This window comes from Saimiri boliviensis, chromosome 2 (assembly GCF_048565385.1).
Source record: "Saimiri boliviensis isolate mSaiBol1 chromosome 2, mSaiBol1.pri, whole genome shotgun sequence".
In the NCBI taxonomy this organism is placed as follows: Eukaryota; Metazoa; Chordata; class Mammalia; order Primates; family Cebidae; genus Saimiri; species Saimiri boliviensis.
This window is the reverse complement of record NC_133450.1, coordinates 127,113,094-127,137,357: the sequence shown is the minus strand read 5'-3', so window position 1 is coordinate 127,137,357 and position 24,264 is coordinate 127,113,094. Positions and strand designations below refer to the sequence as shown.

Genomic DNA, 24,264 nt, shown 5'->3' with positions numbered 1-24,264 from the left:
CCCCCACCCCAAAACTTGAAAAGCATATATTGTTTAACACAGAAACATGCTCAAGGAAAATAACTGGACAAGCATGCAAGTATGGACACATGAAATAAAGTACACATACACATAAATATACAAGAATGCCCTCCACGACATGAGTGCAATTGTGGAAAATGGGAACAACCAACATGTTTATAAAAGTAGATGGTGCTTACATTATGGCGCATCTTTACACGGTCCTCAGTGGAGTACCTTAACCACATAAATGCTGGAAGGTTCATACTTCCTTTTTTTTTTTGAGACAGAGTCTTGCTCTGTCACACAGGCTGGAACGCAGTGGTGCAATCTTGGCTTACTGCAACCTCTGCCTCCTGGGCTCAAGCAATCCTCTCACCTCAGCCTCCCAAGTAGTTGAGACTACAGACACATATATGCCACCAAGCCCAGCTAACCATATACACTGTATAATTTCATTTACATGACGCTTAAAAATAAAAGTGGACTTCGTAGCTATTCTTAAGTGCAGGGACTGCAGGGAGGGGCCTTTTGGTGCGCACTAAATTTTCTTTCTCAGTCTGGCACTGGGAACTGTGGACACATGTATGTACCAACTCATCAGGCTGCAGCTGCTGATCTGCCCATGGCATTGTCAGTAGGCTTGGACCCCAGCTGAAGCAAAAGCTTATTCCTCAGTGGGCTGTAGGACCTCCTGTCCATGCAAAGGAGGCCACTACTGGCTGAACCAGAACGGGTAACTAACTGCTCCTCCTCATGAAAGCTTCAAAGGGGCTACTCTCACATTGTATGCAAACATCCAAACTAGCTGGTGACTCCCACCCTCGCCACAAGACACTCATTCAAGCCCAGATGTAGGAAGTTGGGTTCTGGATCTGACTTACTGGCTGACACTGAGAAATTATTTCCTCATACTGGGGAATGGCTTTCTTATCTGAAAACAAGGGCAGGATTAACTGATTTACTTGTGATTCTCTGGTGAATTTAATAAAATAACTAATAGTTTTTATTTAATTTAAGCACTTGCCCTGAAAGTGCTTTTTTTTCTTTGCCCCTCAAGGTATCTGTATGTACAAATAAAATAAAGCTTAACTCCCACATCCTGGAGGCAGGCGACATAAGTTGATGTGGAAACATTAAACTCAGCTCACAGCTCTTGGGTGGAAACAGACAGTAAACAGTTGCTGGGCGCTTATGATGCCTCAGGCCCTGTGTTCATTACTCAACACTGCCACGGTTAAGACTCATGCTATCCAAGTACTAAGCAGAAAGTTCACAAACTCTGGAGCATTGTCAAGATAGGGAAAATTGCAAGTACGTGCTCTATGCATGTCCCGTGGGAAGCATGTTCAAAACATGAAAACATGTTCTTTATTGACTTAAAAACCCCCCCACAAAACTCTCCCACTGTGTGTGTGTATGTATATGTGTGTGTGTGTGTGTGTGTAAGAGACAGGATCTCACTATGTTGCCCAGGCTGGACTTGAACTCTTGGGACTCAAGTGATCCTCCCACCTCAGCCTCATGAACTGTAGGCATGCACCACCACACCCAGATCTCCTAGTGCTTAAACTGGTCCTAAAGTGCCAATATATCAGGCCCAGTACACACATTTTTATTTATTTATTTTGTAGAGACAGCATCTTGCTATGTTGCCCAGGCTGGTCTTGAACTCCTCAAGTGATCCTTCTGCCTTGGTTTCTCAAAGTATTAGGATTATAGGCTTGAGCCACTGCGCCTGGCCCCAGTAGATATTTAAATGCCACAGCCCTCCAGGTTCTGAGTACTATGTCTCATTTCCCTCCTCAATTCTGGTAGCAGCAACAATAATGATCGTAATAATACTCACAAATACTAATACAGAGTGGCTACCAGGCCAGGCAACCTGAGAAACATTTTATATTCAAGAACTTGAATCCTATATTCCCCCATTTTATAGGTAAGGAAATTGAGGTACAGAAGAATTGAGTAACTTGCTCAAGAGTTCCTCTGCTAGCATGTGTCAGAACCAGGACTCAAACCAACGCGTGTGACTCCACACCTGGTTGTTAACAACCAAGCTCTCCCAAGGCAGGCTCTCCAGCCAACTGCAGGACCATAACCCAGGCAATCTAGACACCCATCCTGGGAAAGCCTTGTTTCTCCCTCTAAAGATACCATTGCAAATATCCAATAAAAGCCAAATGTAATTTTGCTTCTTTAACAGCCCTGCTGAGAAACTTTTTGCTAGCCCCTCTCCCACTGTCTACCCTATCAAGCCCACCCAAAGTCTTCTAGGTATTTGGGGCCTGTCACTATACAAGCCCCATTGCCTTTCCAATTTCATTTCCAATCTCCTTCCTATCTGCACTCTAGGCCCCAGAAATGCCACATCACCCTCTTCCCAGCACATGTGGGTCACTCAGGCCTTTCTGCCTTTGCTGCTCTTCCTGCCTGTGATGCCTATTCCTGCCTCTGCCTACGAACTGCTCACCCTTCAGAACTCCTGCTCAGATGTCACCACTGCTGTAAAGTCTCCCTTGGCGGCTCTGAAAGGCAGTTACTTATGTCTTATTCTGTGGTCCCTAAGTACCTTGCATGTACCTTTATTAAAACATTTATTTGCAATACATTCCGGTTAGCTGTCTATGAACCTATCTACTTTGAAAAACTAAGTGCCTTGAGGGGAAGGCTACTGTTCACTTCTTACCTATTTTGCCTAGACAGTTTCGTGCCCTCAGTAAGTACTTAATGAATTTTTGTTAAATATATGAATGAATAATTAGATTCAAAAATAAATTATTGATTGTTTTCTCCTGTCTCTCCCAAATGTTTGTTCTGGAATATGGAAACACGATGGCAAGTTTAAAACAGATCTGGATGTGTGGCTTTAGGGACACATCTGTACAAATCTATAGCTCACAAATGGCAAAGAGATACAAACTTCATTCTTTCCTCCTCTGAACTGTTAATATCTCTAGATCTAGAGGCAGGCAGCAGGTTTCTCTGAGAACACATGCGACGTCAGCTCAATCCAGTGACACTGCTAGGACTCCCAGAGAGCCAGAGCTGAGGAAGGGAAGAGGTAGAACAAGAGAGGGTCTCGGCATCAGGCCAAGACAAAGCCCTACTTACCTCCTTCTTGGGAGTTCATGATGTTCAGGGCAAACAGCATTGCATTGGAGAATGTGGTCGCCTCTTCTTTACTTGCAAAGTTTAAGCCATAGACTTGGCGGGCATCTCGCCACTGGTGGAAGGTTGGCGTGGCCTGATTGTACTTCAGCCCTTTCACGATTGAATAATTGATCACGACCTGGAGGAGAAAGGAAAGAGAAATACGTGTAAATAAATAAAACGTAAGTGAGCTGGAGGGCGCTGTGATGGGGCAAGGATACTATATCCTTGAGAGGACAGGGAGATGGGGATGGGGTTTGAAGAAGGGAAAAGCAGTATCAGGCAGATTTTCAGATCATAATCTACAGAACAGTGAGGGTTTGCAAAACCTGTTCTTTCCTTTAACTAATGCCATGTAGTTCCAACCTCCAGATGAACAGCTGAGCTGGGAGTCAGGTCCCCTGGGTTCTGGCCTGGCCCTGCGTCTTAGCCACTCCACTCAAGGCAGTCACTGCACTTCGCTGGGGTTCAGTTTCTCCAATTATAAGATGGGGATAATAGTTCTGGCTTTATAAATATAATGGGGTTACTGTGAAGGTCACATTGTGATACGTATCTTACCTATATCTTATTTATAGCTTACCTTCTAGATATAAAGCTCCTAAGGGCAAGTCTTCTATAATTCATATTTATGCCTCCTATAGCCCTCTGCATAGTGTCTAGTACTTCGAATGCATTAATAAGCCGGTTATTTGTCCAAAGAATAACCTGGAAAGTTGACGTGCCACACATCTATACAGCATTATTCACATCTTTATTATCAATCAATCAAAAAGCATCAACTGGCTGCCAGGAGCAATGCCAGGACCAGCAGGGAAGGATACAGAGATGACAGAATCCAGACATTCAAGTGCTTACAAGCTGCCAGGGATTCAACACCAGGTCTGCCTGACTTCTAAAATTCTGCTCTTTCAGACATTTAAAAGAGGATTATTTTGGCCAGGCATGGTGGCTCACACCTGTAATCCCAGCACTTTGGGAGGTCGAGGCGGGAGGATCACCTGAGGTTGAGAGTTTGAGACCAGCCTGATCAACAAGTAGAAACCCCGTCTCTATTAAAACTACAAAATTAGCCGGGTGAGGTGATGCATGCCTGTAATCCCAGCTACTTGGGAGACTGAGGCAGGAGAATTGCTTGAACCCAGGAGGTGGAGGTTGCAGTGAGCCAAGATTGTGTCATTGCACTCCAGCCTGAGCAACAAGAGCAAAACTCTGTCTCAAAAAAAAAAAAAGTATTATTTCAAAGTACTTTAAGACCATATTCATAAGTACTTTAAGACCATATTCTTAACCATATTTATCTTTTCCTGAAGGAAAAGATGCTGGGGCTGGAGCCCTCATTCTGCTTCCCATGCCTTGTACCTCGAAGCCACATGATCTAACATCACAACACTTATGAATTATCAGTTTTCTTGTCTGTCAAATGGAGAAGAATGTGATACGACTATGGCATAGCACCCTCATCGTGTGTTGCGAGGATTAAATTATATATGAGAAAGTAACTAACACAGCTCCTGGCACAAGGTAGGCTGCCAATGACTGAATGGAGAGGTATGAAGACCTCTACAAATGGAAGTACAGGTATCGATCGACTTACAATCAATGCAACTTACGACCATTCGACTTTACGACCACAATTGCTAGCCACGACTGCTCCGCGTCTGGCAGCGCAAACATTGCCCAGCTGGGCATACGACAGTGCAGACCAGCTTCTGGCAGCACTACCATCTCCGTGTGCACCATTTCAACCGTACATATAGCCTACTCAACTTATGACCAAATCGTGTTACGACCGTTCCGCGGTCCCGACCATGGTCGTAAGTCAAGCACTAGCTGTATGCAAGCAGAGTCTGGATAAGGCCAGAGGCCCAGCTCTTAGAGACGCCATAGAAAGGATTTTGCTTTAGAAGTACAAGATGATTTCTAGATTTCATCTGGTTTTGAGGCTGCAGGACTGACTGTGATCTGAGGTTGGGACTAACTCTCTCTATGCTGATTTATTACTTTCTTCTACTGCTCCACACTGCTGTGCTTGCTGGATAAGGTAAAACCAGAGGACAACAAACACGGGTGCCATCCAGAAAAGCTGTTTTCCAAGTCTTAGGTGAAGGTGGGCTTGGGTCTTCCTAAGACAGGCAGAGGCAGGGAAAGGGGAGACATACACATATAGTACACTAAATTAGCTAAAGAAACATAATTGAGGCTGGGCACCATGGCTCATACCTATAATCCCAGCACTTTGGGAGGCCGAGGTGGGAGGATCACCTGAGGTCAGAAGTTTAAGATTAGCCTGGCCAACATGAGGAAACCCTGTCTCTGTTAAAAATACAAAAATTAGCCGGGAATGGTGGTGGATGCCTGTAGTCCCAGCTACTTGGGAGGCTGAGGCACGAGAATCACTTGACCCCAGGAGGAGGAGGTTGCAGTGAGTCCAGATTACACCACTGTACTCCAGTCTGAGTAACAGAGCCAGACTCTCTGTCTCAAAAAAAAAGAAATGTAATGGTTTCACAACCTAATTGTTACATATTGACAGGCATGTATTTTGGCCAAAATCTATACACAAGTTCCTGGGTGGTTCTCTGTTTTTTTGCTCTTTGTGCTTGGAGTACAGATTCATGTGCACATACAGCTAAACCAAAAGAACTGGCCTGGGGATGACTAGGTTTAGTTATACAACATCAGCAAAAGGACTAATAAGAACTAGCAAAGTTGACCAATGTTAAAACAGCTCTTAAGATTAGAGGACACATTTATAGTGGAACAGTGACCAGAATGAGAGAAGAGAAAAAAAGCTGCTTCATTCTGCCCTGTTAAGTCCCTATCAGAAGTTCTATGTTCAAGTTTTTTTGTTTTCATTTTTGGTGTTACATTTCTAGTGGACATTAACGAACTGAAGCAAGAGGAAAATGCTTTAAATTGAAGGCCTCAAAACCACCTTCTATCAGGAATGGTTAAGAGATACTGAAGCAAGATAAAAGATGCTTTAGTATCTCAGGACTACTGTCTCCAGATGCTTGAGGGGATGTTCCAGGCAAATGAAATTTAGAACACTTGGCCAGACGTGGTGGTTCAGCCTGTAATCCCAGCACTTTGTGAGGCCGAGGTGGGCGGATCACAAGGTCAGGAGATCGAGACCATGCTGGCCAACATGGTGAAAGCCCATCTCTACTAAAAATACAAAAATTAGCTGGGCGTGGTGGCACATGCCTGTAATCCTAGCCACTGGGGAGGCAGAGGCAGGAGAATCACTTGAACTAGGGAGTTGGCGGTTGCACTGAGCTGAGAATGTGCCACTGCACTCCAGCCTAGATGACACAGTGAGACTCCATTTCAAAAAAAAAAAAAAAAAAAAAAAGAAAAAAGAAATTTAGAACCCTATGATTTGATTTTTAATTAAAAAAATTTTTAGTATGGTTTTTAAATACAGAGTCTTGCTCTGTCGCCCAGGCTGGAGTGCAGTGGCGTGATCTCGGCTCACTGTGGCCTCCGCCTCCTGGGTTCAAGTGATATTCCTGTCTCAGCCTCCTGAGTAGCTGAGACTACAGGTGCATGCCTCCATGTCCCAGCTAATTTTTTTTCTTTGTCTGTTTGCTTTTACTAGAGTCAGGATTTCACCATGTTGGCCAGGCTGGTCTCGAACTCCTGACTTCAAGTGATCCTCCTGTCTTGGCCTCCCAAAGTGCTGGGATTACAGGCATGAGTCACCATGCCTGGCCTAGAACCCTATGATTTGAGATCTCTGGTTGGCTGCATTCTGAGAGAGAAACTTAAGGTGAGTGACAATTTTTTTTTTTTCTAAACCTCAAAGTAGCTCTTGCGGGGAAATGAGAATTGGGGGGTGGCTGATACCTAATCCAGAATACAAAGAGTATGGCCAGCAGATAATCACTGAAGGGGCTCAACAGGACCTTAGGGACTATCCAACTCAATCTGCTCTTTTCATAGTCAGGAAATGAGATCCAGGGAGAATGAGTGACTTGTCCAAAGTTGCACAGTGAGCTAACAGGAGAATTGGATTTAGAAGCTGAAGACTTTGTGATTTTTTTTTTTGTGCCAGTATGGTAGTCCCCCCTTATCCATGTAGGACTGGTTCCAAGACCCCCAGTGACTGTCTGAAATGTGGGTAGTACAGAACCCTATATAGACTATGCTTTTTACTATATACACATACATACATACCTAATTTAACCCATAAATTAGCCATAGTCAGAGATTAACAACAACAATAATAAAATAGAACAATTATAATATTTGGAATGACACTTAATTTAAAATTTTTGACTTATTTATTTCTGGAATTTCCCATTTACTATTTTTGGCCTGCAGTGGATCTTGGGTATGTGAAACCTCAGAAAGTGAAGCCACAGCTAAGCGGGGAACTGTTGTATAATGGGCTGCAATCCTTCTTCCTATTCCCTCTCTGGTCCTAATACTAACCGTTGGAGCTTCATAAATTGCTTCCAACTGCAGGAAGTTTTAGGATACTGGACTGGGCGAGTGCAATGAAGCCTTTCTAGACAAATCCCTGTTCTGTAAGTTCTCTGGGCTCTGCCAAACATGGCTGGTCGCTGATTGAGGGCTCCTGGGCCTGCCAGTTCTGTTCTGTCCACAACAACACTACAAAGTCTGCTAACCAAGTGCTGCCGTTTGGTGTCTACTCACAGTGCAACGGTCTACGACTGCTTTGAAGACAATCATACATGAGCAGAGGGTTTTACATCAGAGGGCTCTGCATTAAAATCCTGGCTTTATTACTTTTCAGTTGTATAACCTTAGACAAGTTGCTCATATCAGTTTCCTCACATGTAAGATGAAGATAATATTATAAGTAATACTGAATATGCTTGTGAAGAGGTATTTCTACAGGATATATCCCTGCAAGCTGAATGACTAGACACGACCATTTAAAAATTTGTATTTATTATTTGAAAATTGACTTCTAAAACAGGGGAGTCCAATGCAATGTGTTTGAATGTATGTGCGGTGACACAAGGCCAATGTCACTTGACCATCTGCTGAGAGGTGTCCCGTGTTTATTAACTGCCAGACAGACCTGACCATCCAACAGCTAAAACCTCAGTACCTAATGGTTCCACCTCTTTGTTTACTCTGCTTAGAGTGAGTCAAAGGATCCACCTGAACATGTGCATTTTTGCAAGTCCACTTTTGGTTGGGGCTGTTTCATTTAGTACCCCTCATCCAATACTCCCCTGTAGAGATAACCATGTTTCTTATTTCTAGCACCATTGGCAAAATGTGTCTGTTCTTCAGCTACACAGAAATGGATTCCTGTGGTACACGGTATGTACTCTTGTTTCTGGTTTCCTTCCCTCAACACAATGTTTATGAGATTTACCATGTTATTGCATATATCCATATTTCATTCATTTTTTTTTTTTTTTTGAGACGGAGTTTCACTCTTGTTACCCAGGCTGGAGTGCAATGGCGCGATCCCGGCTCACCGCAACCTCCGCCTCCTGGGTTCAGGCAATTCTCCTGCCTCAGCCTCCTGAGTAGCTGGGATTACAGGCACGTGCCACCATGCCCAGCTAATTTTTTGTATTTTTAGTAGAGACGGGGTTTCACCATGTTGACCACGTTGGTCTCGATCTCCTGACCTCGTGATCCACCCTCCTCGGCCTCCCAAAGTGCTGGGATTACAGGCTTGAGCCACCGCACCCGGCCCATTTTTTTTTTTTTTTTTTTTTTTTAGATGGCGTTTTGCTCCTGTCACCCAGGCTGGAATGCAATGGCACAATCTCAGCTCACTGTAACCTCTGTCTCTTGGGTTCAAGCAATTCTCCGACCTCAGCCTCCCAGCTGTGCACCACCATGCCGGGCTAATTTTTGTGTTTTTAGTATTGATGAGGTTTCACCATGTTGGCCAGGCTGGTCTTGAACCCCTGATCTCAGGTGATCTGCCCACCTCGGTCTCCCAAAGTGCTGGGATTAAGGGTCTGAGGTGCCACATCTGGCTGAATTCTTACTGACTGCTACATAGTATATTCTATTTTTTAACCACAAATAACTTCTCCATTTTCCTGTGGATGAACATGGGTAGTTTCGTGTTCTTGGCTGTTATGAATACAACTGTTATGAACATTTTTGTACATGTCTTTTAGTGAACACAAGCACTTGCAAGGATATAAGAAAATAGTAAAGTGTTTTTCCTATTCTTTTTTTTTGAGACCTCAAAATGAGATGGGGTCTCATTCTGTCATCCATGCTGGAGTGCAGTGGCATGATCATGGCTCACTGCAACCTCAAACTCCTAGGCTCAAGGGATCCTCCTGTCTCAGCCTCCTGAGTAGCTGGGACATAGGTGTGTGCCACCATGCCCAGTTAATTTAAAACTTTTTTATTTACAGAGACGAGGTGTTGCTATGTTGCCCAGGCTGCTCTTGAACTCCTGAGTTCAACTTACCCTCCTGCCTCAGCCTCCCAAAGTGCTGTACACTCATGCAGTTATGAGCCACTGCGCCCAGCCTCTATTCTCTACTCTCACACTCCAGATGTGTGCGGGTATTTCCTGACACACCAAACAAGCAATTCTGAAGATTCTCAAGAAGACACCAAGTATCCTCCATAATTCTAACGTTATGTACCTGGAGACAGCATCAGGTACCACAGGTTGAGGGCTGAGTCCCACAAGACTATCCCAACTTCAGATGCCAGTCACAAATGCAGGTTTGTAGCCGGGCGCGGTGGCTCAAGCCTGTAATCCCAGCACTTTGGGAGGCTGAGGCGGGTGGATCACAAGGTCAAGAGATCGAGACCATCCTGGTCAACATAGTGAAACCCCGTCTCTACTAAAAATACAAAAAAAATAGCTGGGCATGGTGGTGCGTGCCTGTAATCCCAGCTACTCAGGAGGCTGAGGCAGGAGAATTGCCTGAACCCAGGAGGCGGAGGTTGCGGTGAGCCGAGATCGCGCCATTGCACTCCAGCCTGGGTAACAAGAGCGAAACTCCGTCTCAAAAAAAAAAAAAAAAAAAACAAATGCAGGTTTGTGACTTGTGCTTCTCACCTATGGGCTATAAATCAGGGTTCTCACGAACCCTACCTTGGGTCTGATGAATTTGCTAGCACGCTCACAAAACTCAGGGAAAACAGCTTACTTGGGTTTACTGATTTCTTAATAAAGGGCATAACGAAGGCTACAGGTGAGCGGGCAGATGGGAGATGCACAGGGCAAAGGATGTGGGAAGAGGTAAGGAGCTTCTCTGCCTTCCCTGAGCACACCCCCTCCAGGAACCTCTGCCAGGTCAGCTCTCTGGAAGCTCTTCCAACCCTGCCTTTTTGGGCCTTTTATGGAGACTTCACTGGATGTGCATAATTCACTGCTGTGTAGAAATGTGATTGGATAAAAAGGGTATGATCTCACCCTAACAGACCAAGTGGGGAAACCCAGCAAGGCCTGCTTGTTCAGGTTCTCCCTGGCCTCTCTGTGTAGCATTCCTTCCTCCAGGGTATGGGGCAGGACCATTCTGAAATGAGGGTCTTATGACCTACAAACAGACAAGGTAGGTCAGAGAATTTCCTTACCACCAGCTTCGAGGGGCGGGACTCCTGAAATGAGGGTCTTATGACCTACAATCAGACAAGGTAGGTCAGGGAATTTCCTTATGCCTAGCTTCGAGTCAGAAAAGCAGGGGACAATTCCTGCCTTGGGGAAAAAAAGGGGTAGGTGAAAGGAGGGCAGGAGAAAGTCAGAGACAGGCTGTTTTCTGAGGCCTACAGCACGCCAACATTCTAATAAGGGCTCTGGAAGCTACCAGCTAGGAAGTGTGGATGAAAACTAATACATATATCATAATATCACAATCTCCTATCCAGTGACCATGCCAAATTCACTTATATAATCATATTAGAATATATATTACTATAATAGTTATAGCTACTTTCACATTTTCCATATACACTATCAAGTCATCTGTGATGCAAGATGGTTTTGCATCTTCCTCTCCAACTGTTAAATCAAAGAGGTGACAGTGAACATGCTTGTCTTGTTCCTGAATTCAGGCAGACAGTGGGATATTTAGTATGATGTCAGCTATAGTTTTTGTTTTGTTGTTGTTCTTGGATATCTTTTATCTTATTAAATAAATCACTTTTATCCTTTTAATTCCTACTTTCCTCATAGTTTTTATCAGGAAGGGGTACTGAATTTTACCAAATGCTTTTTCTACATCTGTGAGATGAACTTACAGTTTTCCGGCTTTATTCCATTAAAATAATCTTGCATTCCTGAAATAAATCTCATTTGTCAAAATTTTCTTCTTAATACATTGTTAAATTCAAGTCATTAATCTTTTGTTTAGGTTTGCTTACTGCATTATTGTTCATTAGAAATAATGGCTTGTAATTTTCTTTTCTTGTAATGTTCTTGTATAGTTTTTGTATCATCGTTATATATAACGATGGTTATATATAAGCATGGTTATAATAAGACAATATAGGAAGGGCTTTGTTTCTCTCATCTCTGAAGGAGTTTATGTAAGATTGGTTTTGTTTCTTCTTTATGTTTTTCAAGGAATATGTCCATCTTATCTAAGTTGTCATGTTTACTGGCATAAGGTTATTAATGTTATCCTATGTTTTTAATATTTATAGGATCTGTAGTGATTTTCCCTTTCATTAGTTTTACTGGCAATTAGTGTTTTCTCTTTGTCTCACTCTCAATAGAGGTTTATTATTTTGTTTTTTCAAAGAACCAACTTTTTCCTTCAAAAAACCTGAGACATTTTGTGTTTATCGTACATCTGCTTTCTATTTCATTAGTTTTTATTTTTTCCTTCCTTCTACTTTTGTTGTGTTTAATTTGCTTTCACTTTTTTCTACCTTCTTGAGATAGTGGCATAGATCAATGATTTTCAAACACTCTTTCTAACATATACATTTATAGCTATAAATTTCCCCATAGGTACTTTTTGGGGGCTTTTCTTTTGAGACAAGCTATCACTCTGTCATCCAGGCTGGAATGCAGTAGTATGACCACGGCTCACTGCAGCCTCAAACTCCTGGGCCTAAGTGATCCTTCAACTTCAGTCTCCTGAGTAGCAGGGACTACAGGCACGTGCCACCATGCCCAGTTAATTAAAAAATTTTTTTTGGTAGAGGTGGAGTCTTGCTATATTGCCCAGGACGGTCTCAAACTCCAGGTCTCATGTCTGGCCTCAGTTGATCCTCTCTCCTTGGCCTTCCAAAGTGTTGGAATTATAGGCATGAGCCACTGCACTCAGCTCATATGTACCGTTCTATCTGCATCCCACAAGTTTTGCTATGCTATATTTTCATTATTGTTCAAAATATTTTCTAGTTTACACTGTGATTTCTTTTCTGTCTCATGGTTCATTCAGTATTACACTACTTAATTTCCAAACATTTGAAGATTTTAAAAGGTACTCTTCTGTTACTAATTTGTTGTTTAATTCTTCTGTGGTCAAAGAACATACTCTATATGATTTCAATCCTTTTTAACTTGACACCTATTTATAACCAGCATATGTTCTATTTTGGTAAATGTTTTATGTTTACTTGAGAAGACTATATATCGTACAGTTGTTGGCTATAGTTTCTACAAATGTAAATTAGGTCAAGTTGGTTAATAATGTTATGCAAGTTTTCTGTCTTTACTTATTTCTATTTCCTTATTCAATCAGTAGCCTGGAGGTATAGTTAGGATCTCCGACTATGCTTCTGAATTTGTCTCTTTCTCCCTTTAGATTTTTTGTTTTATGTGTTTTGAAGATATGAATGGATTCATACAAATGTAGGGATGCTATGACTTCTTTTTCAATTACCCTTTTATCATTAAAAAGGTCTGTCATTATCTTTAGAAATACTTGTTGCCTTAAAGGCTTCTTTGTCTGATAACTAACATAGCCACACCAATTTCTTTTGCTTAGTGTTTGTAATGTTTATCTTTTCCAATTTTTTTTTACTTTCAACTTTTTGTTTTTGGAGGCCTCGTTGGGATCTCTTTACCAGCTTTATTTTAAAAATAATTCTTCAAGGTTTGGCAGGACTGATCTGGACACTTGCTGAAGGATGAACATTTTAAAATGTCATACTTTTTGCATAGGAGCCCATAATTACAACGTTTGCACAAGTTTTATTCTGGGGAGTGTAGGAGTAAGTAGGAGTGCCTTTCCTGTTCTTTTAAAGGAAGGTCTTGCAACTCCAAATATAATCATGGACCACATAATTATGTTTTGGTCAACAACAGACTGTAAATACAATGTAGTCCTGTAAGACTATAGTATGGTATTTTTACTATACTTTTTCTATGCTCGCATATGTTTCCATACACGTGTTACAACTGCCCTCAGTATTCAGTACAGTAATATGCTGTATGGGTTTGTAGCCTAGGAGCAACAGGCTATACAATATAGCCTAGGTGCGTAGTAGGCTATACCACCTAGGTTTGTATAAGCATACTCACATGACAACAAAATCCCCCAACGGTACATTTCTCAGAATGTATCCCCTCTCATTAAGGGATGCATAACTGTACTGTTTTCACATGTTTCTGGGGACTCTGGGTAAAAACAGTCAAGAGTCCTTTAAAAAAAGAAAGATGCTGGATGGTGGAGATCAATCTTCTTGTCTCTATATATGCCTGGATCTAAAAACTACAGAATTTACAGATTGGCAAAGACTTTGGGGTCTCATTTCATCCAAATCTCTACTTGATGATAGACTGTCTCTCCCAGAATCTTAAGTCTTGAGCTGGCAATGTAACACTTTCCATCTTTCAACAGTGTGCTTGTAAGAAAGTTCATCCTTTTACTGCATTAAAATCATCTTCATTATAGCATCCAGGCAATATTCCTAGTTCTGTTCTCTGGGGTCCACAATGAAAGTGAGATTTCTCTTCCACATAGCACCCTTAAGAGGCTTGAAAACATTTCTATCTTCTCCAAGTAAGTATCTCTTTTTACTCCTTCAATCGTTCCCCATATTATATCACTTTCAGATCTTCCACCAGTTTGGATGCCCTTCTTCTAGCAGATTTCAGTTTGCTGTACTCAGATGCAGTCCCGTGTCCTGAGGGAAGTATAATTCATGCAGAGCAGAGCAGAGCAGGACTGTAGTCTCCCTTCTTCTGGACCTCTGCCTCAATAAATTCACTCCATCTCTACTAATTTACTCTATTAATTTATTCTACTTCTACCAATTCACTCTACTTCTAACTCAGCCTGAGAAATCACTAACATTTTTGTTTTTGTTTTTTGTTTTTTTGAGACAGAGTTTGCCCTGTGACCCAGGCTGGAATGCAGTGGCGTGATCACAGCTCACTGAAACCTCAACCTCCTGGACTCAACGGACTCTCTCACCTTGCCCCCTGAGTAGCTGGGACTAACAGGTATGCCCCACTATGCCCAGGTAATTTATATATATGTTTTTTTGCAGAGACGGGGTCTCACTGTGTTGCTCAGGCTAGTCTCGAACTCCTGGGCTCAAGTGATCTACCTGCCTTGGCCTCTCAAAGTGTTGGGATTATAGGCATGAGCCACTGCAACCAGCCACATTTTTTGGTGATCAAAATGCATTCTCAACTAAAAATCCTTCGGTTTTTCACCCCGAATGTGAGATTCAGGTTAGATTTTGGTTAATGGTACTATAAGTTACTATATCTTTTCTCCACAACTGATTACCTGGTTTTATATCCACCTGTTTAGCAAGTGGTGACAATAATTCTTGTACCATTATCTTACTGGGAGAATGAAATAATAGACGTGAAAAGTGTTCCATTAACCATAAAGAGCATTAAACATTGTTAGATATCCCTATATCCTGGTTATTTTACCTATAAAAACAGGAATCTTTGACTCTCTTAACCATGTCTGACCACTTTAAGGTGGTAATCCACATGGACTAAAACCAAATCTGTGAAAAATCAGTCTTTCTATAGAGGTCCCTAAAAGTTGTTCTGGACCAGATTTCCTGCCATTTTCTCTAATGCCTTGGTTTACCAAGAATCTATTTTCTATTCCTAGCTAACATGCTCCATCCATTTGCAGAGATATCCTCAATCCTGTCTGATAGCCTGTTTCCTGAACATGCGATTCCAAGTGGGAGGCTGTGCTTGGAACTTCTCAGTCAGACTCTAACTTAGGAGGCCTCAAGTTAGAATCAACACGGCCCTCCAAATTTAAACAGAATACCACTGAAGATTGCTGTCGGTCCGTCCTAGAGTGGGGAAAAGGTCTCTTTCTCAACATGTGGTTTCCTCTGAAGGAGGCGGTGAGGTGCTGAGGTCCCTGAGAACAGGCTGTGTATGGGTTTTGGGGAGCTCTTCCATTCCATGTCCTTTCCAGTACACCAGGCGCCCCCAAACTACAGCCCGCGGGCCACATGCAGCCCCCTGAGGCCATTCATCCGGCCCCCCACTGCACTTCAGGAAGGGGCACCTCTTTCACTGGTGGTCAGTGAGAGGAGCACAGTATGTGGCGGCCCTCCAATGGTCTGAGGGACAGTGAACTGGCCCCCTGTGTAAAAAGTTTGGGGACGCCTGCAGTACACCATGCTGTCATCCTACTACACCCTGGAGGGCAACCAAGAGGCAGAAAGGGAACAGAAAACTTGTCATAATAAAAGCAATCACCTAGGGAACACCTACTATGATTCAGGAACCACACCAGGTAATGGACCTTGTGTCAAAGACCTGGAAGTACTGCCCTCGCAAGCCCCAGCCATCAGATGCTCTAAAAACTTGAGATGTTTCTGACTGTCACCAAAATTGGAGCCAAAGGTTCTATATATCCTGCAATGTGTGGCACAGTGTGTCACTAAAAGATAGATCTAGAATTAGTGAATTGGAATGACAGGGGGGCAGCTTTGTGAAGGTTTCTAGAAAGACACATATACCATTATACTATTAAGGCTCATCAACAAGATAAAAGGATGCCTCTGGAGGTACCAGGAATTCAAGGTTAGAAAGACTACCTTTTATCAGGGGTCCCGGGGTAGAGATGTCTCTGTTAGCCATGAGCATCTCAAACTTAATAAGGCTATTTTGGTTAAAGCAAAAACTCAATCAACAGGCAACACACTAAAAATAGAACCCAGAGTTTCTGTTCTCTCTCTTCCGATTGCTGATTCTTTCCAAGACAGCAGCTAACCTGCTACTCAACTTAGCTGAAGCTTGACCCACAAAGGCTGCCACAAGATGCTGTTTATATATAGTTTTTCATAAATGCTATAATCATAGATCTGTTAACTTCAGTGCTATAAATGCCATTGTCTATCTCTTAAGAAGAGAGTTAGATGGGGAGCACCAAACTAACCAAAGTCCCTGTGGTTAAGTCACAGCCTGTTTCTCCATGTCCCTATTTTAGTCCATGACACATCAGAGTATTTTGTCATGATTATGTGTGTACTATTCATGACACAGGTGGACATGGTTGTTCCCTTGTACTTACGCAGGTATTTGCCAGGTACACTTACAAATTATCATCTCTGATTTGCCTAGGTTGTACTATTAGGGAGAGAAATGACCCCAGGTTCTCCAAATCATCTTGATATTCGTTCTAAAGTAAGACTTAGAAGGTTGATGAACCAAAACACCTTACATATGAGTAAGGTGAACACATTTGTGCAATATATTTTTTCAAAGCTTCCCACATCTATTATTTATTTCAATCTGACAGTAACACAGTGAAATAGTCAGGGTGTGGATTACTGTCTCCATATGACATAGGTAAAAAGTGAAATCCAGAAAACAGTTTGCTTAAGGTATCATACCTTGATGTATGAGGATACAGAGTCAAAATCTGAGCCCAGGCCCCCTGATTCTGAATACTGACCTTTTTGTTCTAAAATCTTTGAATGATATGTGTGTGTAAGGGGTGGGTGGTGAGGAGGTGGTGCGCAGGCTCACTCACGGGTGTAATTTGTAATTCCAGCACTGACCTGCTGATCCTGTAGCTTGACTCCAACGACTCTGAAGGTGTTGCTGGCAGTGTTGTGGTAGATGTTGATCCGGCTGAATCCCTGCTGGCCAGGCTTGATTGGTACCCATTTCTTACTGGTGTCATCATAGACCATCACGGAAGCCCGGGCTTGGCAGATACTCTGTTCACTACAGAGCAAGAAAAAACTGGTGTCAGCCTCAGCTACAGGGGATGGAAGTTGACTTTGCCCTTTTCTGAAACAGGCCAATTGCTACTTGAGATAAAGAACTTTCCAATTGCCAGAACTTCCAACTGTCTACGGAAGAATTGCCTTGTGAGGTGGTGAGTTTATATTCTCTAAGGAGCCTGCAGAGGGGAGAGGAGATTCTGTGCCAAAACTTTCAATAGCTTGGAAAAGACTCACAGCTTTGTTTCCAGGGGAAAAGTTGACTGGATGAGAAAGGAATTACAATTACAATTTGCCAACTGTTCACAACATTCCATGTACTGTATTAAATAAGAGAATGTGGCCAGGCATGGTGGCTCATGCCTGTAATCCCAACATTTTGGGAGGCTAAGGCGGTGGATCACTTGAGGTCAGGAGTTTGAGACCAGCCTGACCAACCCTGTGAGACACCCCCTTGCCTCGTCTCTACTAAAAATACAGTGGCACATGCCTGTAATCCCAGCTACTCAGGAAGCTGAGACACAAGAATTGCTTGAATCCAGGAGGCAGAGGTTGCGGTGAGCCGGCACTGCACCACTGCACACCAGCCTGGGTGACAGAGCGAGACTCTGTTTAAAAAAAAAAAAAAAAAAAAAAGCGCATGAGAGAATGCATTATAGCACCTAAGTTTCACAATTTATGAAGAAGCTATTTATTACCTCCATTTTTTAGATGAGAAAAAAGTGGCTCAGAGACTTGAAAAGATGTATATGAGTTCACACCGTGATTAAACTGGGGATTTCCAACCACTTCTGACTGACTCTAGATCATATGATACAGATAATATTCTTTCCAACATCCAACAGTATGCTCCATTTATGGAATTATGCTAGGGTAGCATCAAGACAAGCTATGTCAGCAATGAGGTGTTTAGGTGATTTAAGAAAAGAGCAACATAAATCAAAATAAATAGGTGGCTACTTCCATACTTTGTGGAAAACATTTACGTAGCAAAGCAACCTTGTTTGTTCAAAATATGACCGAAAAGCAGGGAAGCAGCCCCTGCAAGGATAAAATAGCCATCACTAAAATTAATACACTAAAACCCCTGCACGGTATTCAGAGGAAGTCTCTCAGAACTCACTGGTTCTTCATAAGCCCTAATCATCTTTAACATTATCTCCAGCCTATTAGAATTCCTACATTTAAAAAAGCAATATTCCTTTGTTCCTAATTAATTAATTAAAGAGATGGGGTTTCACCATATTGGTCAGGCTGGTCTCGAACTCCTGATCACAGGTGATCTACCAGCTCGGCCTCCCAAAGTGCTGGGATTACAGGCGTGAGCCACCACGCCTGGTCTTTCACTCTCTCTCTCTCTTTTTTTTTTTTTTTTTTTTTTTAAAGAGGGAATTGTGCTTGCTGAAGGTAGGCACACTGGTCACAGTGAGGAGTGGTCATCAGCAAGCATGGCTGCATAAAGATGAGGGACTGGAAACAGAACTGTAATGCTCAACAATTTGGGAGCAATCATATAGAAGGAAAATGTGTACAATGGTGGATTATAATAATGCTGAGACTAGCAGTCGAGAAAAAGTCCTATTATGTTCACTTCACCATACTTAAGAAGATCTATATCCCCAGCCCTGCAGTTATGAGATGAAAAAAACAGTGGTTTTTATAGGATTAGTTCTCTGTGACTTGGAAACTTCAACTTGGCCAGTGTAGTCAGTTCCTCAGTGTTCCAGAGGGCTGAGTTCCCTCAGGGCCCAACTCTCCTACTGCTTGGAGACTGTGGATGATCCAGTGTATGGATTATTATTATATTTTTAAACAACATTTTTGTGTACAGTGCCATATATAAGGCCCTTCCCTATATATTCCCTCAATTTCACTTTGAATGAACCCTATGCCCATCTTACAGCTTGAGTGCCAGTGCTGGGTCTTGGGCCTGATCCGAATGCCTGCACTGTTGGGTCTCAACCTTGCCGCTGACTACTCAGGTCTGTCTCTGGTGTTTAGAAGCCTAGGGCACAGCTGACCTCAGCTGTCCCAGCCTTGTGTTGAGGGCTTTGGGAACATCTGTGGACAGATGTATTCAGAGTGAATAGTAAGGGTTTTGGTCTGCAGTTTGTGCTTCATCATTCTTCCCTATAATTCATCATTCATTCCACAATATTTAAGAGGGCAGAAGTTACCATCTCTGTGTTTTGGAGCCTGAAACAACATATCTTTTAAGAGAATGTGCTTAGGTAAAGCTGCTCCTCCCCTAGTTAAGTCTTTGCAGCCCTGTCTTCATGAAGTCTAGTAGAAATTAAACTAGCTGGGTACAGTGGCTCACACCTGTAATCACAGCACTTACAGGAGGCTGAGGTAGGAGGATCACTTGGGCCTAGGAGTTTAATATGAGCCTGAGCCACATAGTGAGACCTTGTCTCTACAAAAAAACAACAAAAACAAAAACATTAGCCAGGTGTGGTGATGGGCGCCTACAGTCCCAGCTACTTGGGAGGCTGAGGTGGGAGGACCACTTGAGCCAGGAGGTTGAGGCTGCAGTGAGCCATGATTGTGCCACTGCCCTCCAGGCTGGGTGATAGTGTAAGACCCTGTCTCAAATAAATAAATAATAAATAAATAAATAAATAAATTAGACTAAACAGTACACAGAACCAGATAGACTTTGGATCAAATCATAGTTCCATCCCAATGTAAATGAGCCAAACATCACGTTATGGGCTAAGTTCTGGCACTTACTGCTTCTGCTACACTCAGTTGCTAAATGTGACAGTCAACAAGTAGGTGTGTGTTCTGGATACTGTCTTGAGAGCTAGGACAGATCCTGAGATCCAGCATGCTCTTGGTTAACAAAACATGGATTTTATTACATTAGAGGGATCTGAGTTGAAGCCCAACTCTACCATTTGCTGGAAGATGACCACAGAGCCCTGAGATGATTCTGGGGGAGCACTCGGGGGAGCTGCTGTGTGAGGGGCAATGCTCTCTGGAGTCCCTGTGGGGCTGCCATGGAAGAATGCCCTTCAGTTGCCCTGCAGGAGAACCTACTATGGGAGCAGAGCTGGTGCACAGAGGCCATGCTGCTCTGAGGCTGCTCTCAGCCACTGACTGAACATGGCAGGGGTAACAGTGCCAGCCCATTCCTTCCCAACACAGAATTCGTCTGTGGGGGAAGCCCTGGCTTGGGAATGCCCTATCAGCCTGGTCCAAATGTTCTCAGCATTGTGATGTGGTCTGAGATGCTTCTAGTCCATCCTTCCTGGCCTTTCTCCATTCACAGACTTTTGACCTTTGTTAGAACCTGGCACAGAGAATGTGCCTAATAAATGCTCATGGAATAATCTCAGAGCTGAAAAGGACTGTAGACACGAATCCACTTTAGTGTCCAATAAAGATGACCTGAGAAGTCCACACTGAGCTTTGGGTGACAGGGAACTTAACTTATTACTCTGCAAAGCAAACCATTGGTTATAAATGGTTTTAATTTAGACAAACCCTCCTTGCTCTGAGTGACATGCCACAAGGTGCTCTGCAGAGCCTGTGGCAACCCATCAGACAGCTGAAGGAAGAGCGTGTCCCTCCATTAGCCACACGACAAAGCTACCAGTCCCCTTGCCATCCCATCAGTCTGGGGCCTAAAACTGGGCACAATATTTAAAGCTTAGTCTGACCAATAGATGCTAGTGAGTAAAAAAACATTAATGACAGTGAGATGGGTGCTTCAGCCTCCCATGAAGCTGGGACTACAGAACATGCCACCATGCCTGGCTTATTTTTGTAATTCTAGTAGAGACAGGGTTTTATCATGTTGGCCAGGCTGGTCTTGAACTCCTGGCCTCAAGCTATCCGTCTGCCTCAGACTCCCAAAGTGCTGGCATTATAGGTGAAAGCCACTGCACCAGGCCTGGAAGGCTTTCTGAAGATAACGCTGAGTGGGTTTTAAGATGAAGACTTTCAACGCCTAGGTGAATTCAGGAAGGGGATGTAGGATTCTAAGCGGAGACAGGCGGCTGAGCAGAGGCAGGGAGGCAGGAACGGCACGGCATGCAGAAAACCACAAGCACTAGGTGGGGGTGAAGCATACCTGGGGTAACACACACCTTTAGGGGAGCTACTGAGATGACATAAATAAAGCACTGTGCTTGCCACTAGATACTTGAATACCAATAACCATTTTTCTTCTTGTAGTCACACCTACAGGTTCCTTATTTTTTTTTTTTTTTTTTTTTTTGCTGTTGTTAATACTTTAGGTTCAAATTAAACTTGTGGTTAACCAAAACCCCTGGTTTTCCCCCACCTTTTGAATAGTGCTGGTTTGTCTCTTATTTTATTGCTACTAACAAAACCTAAATGCAAGAAACTACACATTTCTTCTACTTAAGATTTGTTTTGCTAATTTGGGTTTAATACCTTTGAAATTTTTTTGTTTTAATAAAATCTCGATTGCCATCTAACCTCGACATTGTCTCTGGGCAATATGTATATATATATTCACTTGCCTTCTCAACACCTTCACTTGGATAAATACTCAAACTCTGTATTATACACATACTCCCCAGGCATCATAAATTTAATTTGTTCAAATCATCTATCCCTTCAGGAAATTTAATTTATTTTTTTTGTAGAAAGAGGGTTTCGCTATGTTACTCAGACTGATCTCCAACTCCTGGGCTCAAGTGATCCTCCTGCCTTGGTCTTTTTGGTCTCTCGAAGTGCTGGGACTACTGGCAAGAGCCACTGTGCCTAGCTATGAGAAAATTTGATAAACAAATGTTTTCTTAAATTGTTTATTGAATAAATGAATGAATGAACTGTTTTTAAAAACACATACATAGGAGGGCCGGGTGCGGTGGCTCAAGCCTGTAATCCCAGCACTTTGGGAGGCCGAGGCGGGTGGATCACGAGGTCAAGAGATCGAGACCATCCTGGTCAACATGGTGAAACCCCGTCTCTACTAAAAATACAAAACATTAGCTGGGCATGGTGGCGCGTGCCTGTAATCCCAGCTACTCAGGAGGCTGAGGCAGGAGAATTGCCTGAGCCCAGGAGGCGGAGGTTGCGGTGAGCCGAGATCGCGCCGCTGCACTCCAGCCTGGGTAACAAGAGCAAAACTCCGTCTCAAAACAAACAAACAAACAAAAAACACATACATAGGAAATTTCACTTACTAAATGGTTCTGATTGTTTAGTTGGGGAGTAAAATCAGTCAAAATACACTGGTTTGTTCTGTATAGTGTTAAACTACCAGGTTGGTGGACTTCTTTCCCTGCTGGATATAATAGGCACCTCTGAGCTGCAGGTGTAACTAGAATTTCTCTCTTGGGAGAGGCTCTTTCCAAACAAGCAGTCCAATTCCCCTGTCATTTTGGGCTTGTGTACATGTATTTGTGGGGCCCATATAGTTTGAGCCTGTAATTTCCCTCCCTGTGTCATGTGAGACATAAACTCAAAGCTTCAGACTCCACTTCTATCAGCTTACAGGAGAAAGACCATGTGACTCTAGGACTCAGTTTCCTCATCTGTACAAGTTTGAGTCTCACCTCAAACCTCCCTTAGACAAGTGCTGAGTACTTGTTGAGTCCTGCTCATTAGCCCAGCATGGGGCAGGGCACAGCAGGGAAGATGGGAAAAGCCATATCTTTGTCCTTTTGCTGGTTCAGCAGATAATTTTTTTATTTTTTTTATTTTTAGTAGAGACGGGGTTTCACCTTGTTGACCAGGACGGTCTCGATCTCTTGACCTCGTGATCCACCCGCCTCGGCCTCCCAAAGTGCTGGGATTACAGGCTTGAGCCACCGCGCCCGGCTAGCAGATAATTTTTTTAGACCATACACCAACCTTGTCCAACCTGTGGGCTGCATGCAGCCCAAGATGGCCTTAATGCAGCTCAACACAAATTTGTAAACTTTCTTAAAACGTTATGAGATTTTTTTTAAAGCTCATCAGCTATTGTTAATGTTAGTGTATTTTATGTGTGGCCTAAGACAATTCTTCCAATGTGCCCCAGGGAAGCCAAAAGATTGGACACCCTGCTATATACCACAGACCACTTCTGAATGTCTATTGAAATCTCTTACTGAAAAGGAAAAAAAAAAAAAAAGCAAAACACACCCCAAATTTTCTGCAAGTAACTCTGAAACCTAAGCATAGATCTTCCAGGACTTGATTTGGGAAATCAGTAATGCATTTCAAGGTAAAACTATTATGTAGGCATCTGGGTGTGGTAGAACATGCCTGCAGTCCCAGCTACTTGGAGGATACAGACAAAAACTTGCAGCACAGCCCTCGGTGATGTCAGCCTGAAATCAACCTCGGGCTCTCACTCTCTAATCCTTCTGGCAAAGTCCAGGTTTCGTGTCCCTGGACTCTCGTTCCCCCACTCCCTGTGTGGCTAGGAACAAGGTTTCTGAAATTCTCATGGGCTTACACAGACACACCATCCCAGCCCTGTTATTTCCTTGAAGGACAGACTGCAAATTCATAAAGTGAGGGCAAAAGGAAGACCCACAGGGTGGAACGGGGCTAACCACAAGAGGTTTGTTGGGAAGTACAAGTCCAGGGTTGACCTTGGAAAAAGCACAGGATGTAGACCTATCCAGAGAGGCTGGTTCCTGCAGCCTCATGCTTGCTTATGCCTCTGCCAGAAGCTTTTCAGTCTGCTCTGCCTCAGAATCTGCCTAGGTGTCTGCACCACCAGACTGGGAGCTCCTTGAAGGCAGGAACTGTGTTGTTTTACCCTTGGTAAAGCCAGTCCCTGTATGCTGTGGACATGAATAATTGTTAAACAAATGACCTGACTGTGGGAAAAACAGTGCATTTATGATTGCATGCTCGTGGGAACATTCTACTCACAATCCTCTCTGTTTATTCTCAAAGAAAGTGTAACTGCCAAGCAAAGGCATCTGTCACAGATTACCATCAACCTTCTCTCTCCTAACACCCTGGGACGGGTGAGTCAGGAAACCACAGCTCTGCGGGTGGGCTCCTGTGCAAAGTGAGCCTCAGCCCTGTCTGCTGCCTCTAAAGGTG

General features: G+C 43.1%; 1 protein-coding gene across 6 annotated transcripts in view; it reads right to left on the bottom strand.

The window, feature by feature from the left end:
- Positions 1-24,264, bottom strand: part of EVL (Enah/Vasp-like) — a 179,854-nt gene that overhangs the window by 44,651 nt on the left and 110,939 nt on the right. For all 6 annotated transcript variants that reach the window (XM_039462785.2, XM_010352380.3, XM_010352379.3 and 3 more), the window contains exons 2-3: positions 17,074-17,242; positions 3,115-3,292 (exon numbers count right to left, since the gene is read on the bottom strand). In XM_039462785.2, coding sequence (XP_039318719.1) covers positions 3,115-3,292; positions 17,074-17,242 — 347 coding nt within the window. The remainder of the gene's footprint in view (positions 1-3,114; positions 3,293-17,073; positions 17,243-24,264) is intronic.